This window comes from Microtus ochrogaster, chromosome 7 (genome assembly GCF_000317375.1).
Source record: "Microtus ochrogaster isolate Prairie Vole_2 chromosome 7, MicOch1.0, whole genome shotgun sequence".
Lineage (NCBI taxonomy): Eukaryota > Metazoa > Chordata > Mammalia > Rodentia > Cricetidae > Microtus > Microtus ochrogaster.
The window spans coordinates 20,482,751-20,487,997 of record NC_022014.1 but is presented as its reverse complement, the minus strand read 5'-3'; the positions used below and the strand labels follow the sequence as shown (position 1 = coordinate 20,487,997).

At 40.8% G+C, this 5,247-nt stretch overlaps 2 protein-coding genes across 2 annotated transcripts in view; one reads left to right on the top strand and one right to left on the bottom strand.

Moving 5' to 3' along the window:
* Positions 1-647, top strand: part of LOC101994084 (proteasome activator complex subunit 1-like) — a 2,186-nt gene extending 1,539 nt beyond the window's left edge. The window contains exon 2 of the mRNA XM_005350201.2: positions 3-647. Within this exon, the coding sequence (XP_005350258.1) occupies positions 3-617 (615 nt within the window). The 3' untranslated portion in view covers positions 618-647. The remainder of the gene's footprint in view (positions 1-2) is intronic.
* Nlk (nemo like kinase) overlaps positions 1-5,247 on the bottom strand; it is a 132,563-nt gene that overhangs the window by 77,942 nt on the left and 49,374 nt on the right. The gene's annotated exons all lie outside the window — the stretch shown is intronic.

Below are 5,247 nucleotides of genomic sequence, written 5' to 3'. Positions count from 1 at the left end.
AGGAGCCAGATCTCAATGAAGCCAACCTGAGCAGTCTGAAGGCTCCACTGGACATCCCCATACCTGATCCAGTCAAGGAGAAAGAGAAGGAGGAGCGGAAGAAACAACAGGAGAAGGAAGAGAAAGATGAGAAGAAGAAGGGGGAAGATGAAGAAAAAGGTCCTCCCTGTGGCCCAGTCAACTGCAATGAGAAGATTGTGGTCCTCCTGCAGGGCCTAAAGCCTGAGATCAAGGATGTCACTGAGCAGCTCAATCTGGTCACTACCTGGCTGCAACTACAGATACCTCGGATAGAGGATGGGAATAACTTTGGAGTGGCTGTCCAGGAGAAGGTGTTTGAGCTGATGACTAGCCTTCACACCAAGGTGGAGGGCTTCCACACTCAAATCTCTAAGTACTTCTCAGAGAGAGGTGACGCAGTGGCCAAAGCAGCCAAACAGCCCCACGTGGGTGATTATCGGCAGCTGGTGCACGAGCTGGACGAGGCAGAGTACCAGGACATCCGGCTGATGGTCATGGAGATCCGTAATGCTTATGCTGTGTTATACGACATCATCCTGAAGAACTTCGAGAAGCTCAAGAAGCCCCGTGGAGAAACAAAGGGAATGATCTATTGAGCCCCCTCTCTCATTCCCTGATGGGGTACAATAGAGACCTTCCTGCTCTTCACCGGGAATTATAGACTTCTTCCTGCTGGGGTTTCCCCCTTACTCTGCCTCCCAAACACAATAAATATATGGTTGCCCAACAAAAAAAAAAAACAAAAACAAAAAAACAAAAACTCAAATTTCTAGCCAATGAGTTACATGAATAGTTCTGCGAGCTTTGGTCCCTTCTGTGTTTCTGCCTTAATCATGGCAACCAACACTTTAAAGGTAAACTTTACACACTAAAAGCAAGGATGTAGACATTTTCAAAAGTTCTCTTCAAAAATTAGTCCCTATTTCACTGACATCTACTTGTTATTTAAACCAGATTTGCCTGAAATGTTACCGCTCAATAGACTTTTCCAAACTAAGTATATCATTGACCTATACAAGAACACCTGCACTGACAACTTCTGGGATGTCGGTATTTAATAAAGCACAGGACATTTTGGACTTCATGAATTCTCCGCTCTGGGGGAAGGGGAATGCATTAAGGAATAAGAGGGTGGTAGAGAGTGAATACAGCTGGAACAAACGTGTATATGGAAATGTCACAGGGAAGCTCATTAATCTGTGAAATTGCTAGACCTGAATAATTGTGATTTTAAAGTAAAATAAAACCTAATTTAATTCTCAAAAAATTTCTCCACTCTGGCATTATGATTTTAATCTAAATGCAATAGTTAAAACGCACAAGTAAGATAAAAGGACAGGAATACATTTAGGGAGAAAAGGCGGCTTTTCTATTTCTGCCAGCTATTTTAGAAAATCCTAGAATACTTAAAGTGAGTGTCTCAATGCCATCTGGCCGCACTGTTGATGTAATTCTAAACAGCTACTTTAAAGATTTGTGCATATTTTCCTTTGAAAGAGCAGACACATTTAAAAGCTACGCCAGAGTCCAGTGTGGTGGTGCATGCCTTTAATCCCAGTATTCAGGAGGCAGAGGCAGGAAGAATTTTAATCTAAGTTCCAGGCCATCCTGGGCTACTTGGTGAGACCATGTCTCTCCCTATGCCAACATCACATAAACTTATGCCAGACTACTCCTGGGCATGACAGGAGGGGTCATCTAACAGAATGTTCATTTCAACTGTAGAGATGTTTAATCTTGATCAAGAAGTGAATTCTACTCATGCTATGCTTTATTTTCTAAAATGAAAAAAATATTTTAGCCAGCTATGCTGGCACACTCCTTTAATTCAAGTACTTGGGAAGCAGATGCAGGCATATTTCTGTGAGTTCAAAGCCAGCCTGGTCTAAACAGTGAGTTCCAGGACAGCCAGAGCTATATAATGAGATCCTGTCTTGAAAACAAAAACAAACAAAAAACCGAAAAATAAAAACATGTATTATTTTATGTGTATGAGTGTTTCGCCTGCTCATACATCTGGGTACCATGTGCATGACTGGTGCCCACATAGGTCAGAAGAGGGAATTGGATCCCTTGTAACTGGAATTATGGATAGTCGTAAGCCTCCATGTGGGTACTACGAAAAGAACCCTGATCCTCTGGAAGAGCAGCCAGTGCTCTTAACCACTGAGCCATCTCTCCAGCCCTGCACCTTGCTTCATACTAAAGGCCCTGACAATAGCAATATACAGTCACACTGCAGCACTGGCATCGTTGCCTCTATAAGCAGAAGCTAAATAGAGATATGCATCATCTTTTCCCATGAGATCTAAATTTCTTCTACAATGATGTACAGTATGAAAATTAAAAAGAAAAAAGGGAGAAAGTAATAAAATTCCAACTCACAAAGCTGTTAATCTCAAACTACGAATGGAATGAACCTGACAATGCTGCCACGTAGGATTTTCAGCAAACTCTTCCCCAGGGTCCATATCACTATGCAAATTGACTTCTTCACAGCTAGAAAAGCACTGCACTCTCAAGAGGAAAAGGGAGCTAAGGGGCCTAAGACAGGGAGGTGGCAGCTGCAGCATGTGCAACATTAACTAACACTGTGTCTCATCCCAGTCTTGTTTCAAGAAGACAGTCTTCCTCTGTCAATTTCCGCCTCAGGTGCCTACTGTTTCTTTCCTCAATGTTTTTTCCCATTTTTCTCTGCCAGTAAACATATCACAAATCCTTCATCAACCCCCAAAAGACTAGAACTATGAAAAAGGAGCCAGTGGGACAGGCCCCTTTTACTTTGAGTAAAGAAGAGTTGTAAGGATGCAGATGGAGTGCTTCTTGGTTCATTGAGACAATCACACAGATAAAGAAAACAGGAATCTTAGTAATTCAAATTTTTGCATTCAATGTATCTAAGGCTACTTATATCCACCCTCAAGTCTGATTATGTAAATTAAGAGATTATGTTGATAATCTTTTTAAGCCAAGTACCCAGCTTTTACACTCACCCTCACTTTCACCTGCACAAAACTACAATTTCTTGTCTTCATTGCCCTGCCTCCAGATTATATACACTGAAACAAATTCTTGCTTTTAGGCTCCTAAAAAGGAAATCAGACTCACAAACTATTTGTTCAGAAACCTAAGGAATAGTTAGTTAAGTTCTGAAAAAATTACAACCTTTCAAAACCTTAAGTTTACCTAATATAAATAAGAACAAGTTGGTTCACTTTAATCTCTACTTGGGGGTGTGTGTGGTGTATGTGATCATATATGTGATGTATGTCTTCCTCTAGTTTGCTCTGCTGAGAATCTCTCTCTCCAAACTCAACATTCCAGGGAGTTCTTAGGACCGGCGTCTTTCTGCCTACCAATTTTTGAAGTCACAGGCACATGCAGCCATGCCAGCCTTTTACATGAGTGCTGGGGATTTGAACTCGGGACTCTTGCCTATTGAACCACCTCCTCAGCCTACCATAGCAAGACCTTTTATGCATTCAACAGATATTAAGGATCACTTGACAAAAATGTAATTAGCATTGGCAAACTCTGTGAATCAATCACACACTAATAAGCAGGAGTCTTTCTGTTTTCAGCTGTTTCTGTCATTCTTCTTTGAGATGCTCGGTTGAAATGCTAACATGCTACAGTGCAGACCATATCCTGATTCAGGCAGTCTGACAGCAGGGTAAGGCTTGACATAACGTTCATCAACTGTTAACAGTAGCAGAAACCATTCAAATGTCCAGTACAACACCAATAAGTTTGTTGAACCAATGAAATAACGAACAGTGAGGCCTTTGATGTGTAATTTTCATGGCAAGGATCATTACCTGCATTTGTCAAACTAGAAAAGTGATGCACAAAGTTAACAAACTTGTCCTGGGTCACAGACAATGAAGCTGACCTGGGATTCAGTTAGTCTACTGGGCTCTACAGTTAGTGTCCTTTGTACTGTAGGTCAGCTTCTCTCTCTGAAGTGTGAAGCAGCAGTTACACAGCTTCCCAAGGACTTTCATGGACCCTCCAACCACAATTCCGTTACTTTATTATAAACTGCGATCCTCTTGGGATGCCTGTGGAGTAAGTTAAAGAAGGCACAACGAGAACATGGAGGGAGCCTTAATGGAGATACCCACAAAAGCTCTAGTTTTAGAAATGCCTGCTATATACAGATCAAGCTACTTTGGAAGAATGCAATTTTGGTTTCATTACGTTTGTGTGTCATTCAGACAGGCATCTGATTAATTCCAGCATTCAGGAGGTTGAAACAGGAAGATTATAAGTTAGAAGTCAGCCTAGGTAACACAGTGGGTGCAAGACCCTATCTGGAAGAAGAAACAAAGGAACAACATGCATACTTCAGAGTCAGAACCACAGTATTATTTTTTTGCAATATGTGCTCACAAGAATATTTCAAAGAAAACACAACTGTTTGTTTTATTAAGGTATATCACTCCAACTCCCTTACTGCTCAGTTATTTATGTGTGGGGGAGAATATTTCTGAATCTAGTTTAGAAAAACTTTTAAAAAGACAACCAAAAAAAAAATAAGCAATTTAGTTTCTTACTTGCTCCTCCAAGAGCAGGATACACAGTGCATTTCACGTCACTTACTATTACCTCCTAACCATCTATTACATAATAAGTGTTTACTGAAAGGGCAGCTTTAATAACTTAAACCTAATTAGACAACAGAAATTTTATAAAATACGGTTTATTAAATTTTAGCCTACTAAAATTCCTACAACACTGTTCTATGGTTTTAAATTTTAAAAAAAGCATGTATATGTGTGCATGTCTGTGTGTGGATATGTTCATGTGAATACTCATGCCCATGGATATCAGTGTGTCAGATCTGGAAGCAGGAGCTGGAGTTACAGGTGATTATGAACTGCTTGATATAGGTGCTGAGAACTGAACATAGGTCCAACAAGGAAATTCCCAGCCCAGGGCTTCCTAAAAGAAAAACAAAACCAAAATGGAAGAAGTGCCATATATTAAGTAAATGTTCTAGATTTGTGCATGTGTAGCTTATTTATTTTGTTTTTGTATTGCTTGTCTTGTTCTCTAAATCCATTTTTGTTATAAAGAAATCTATGAAGCCGGGCGATGGTGGCGCACGCCTTTAATCCCAGCACTCCGGAGGCAGAGGCAGGCGGATCTCTGTGAGTTCGAGACTAGCCTGGTCTACAGAGCTAGTGCCAGGACAGGCTCCAAAGCCACAGAGAAACCCTGTCT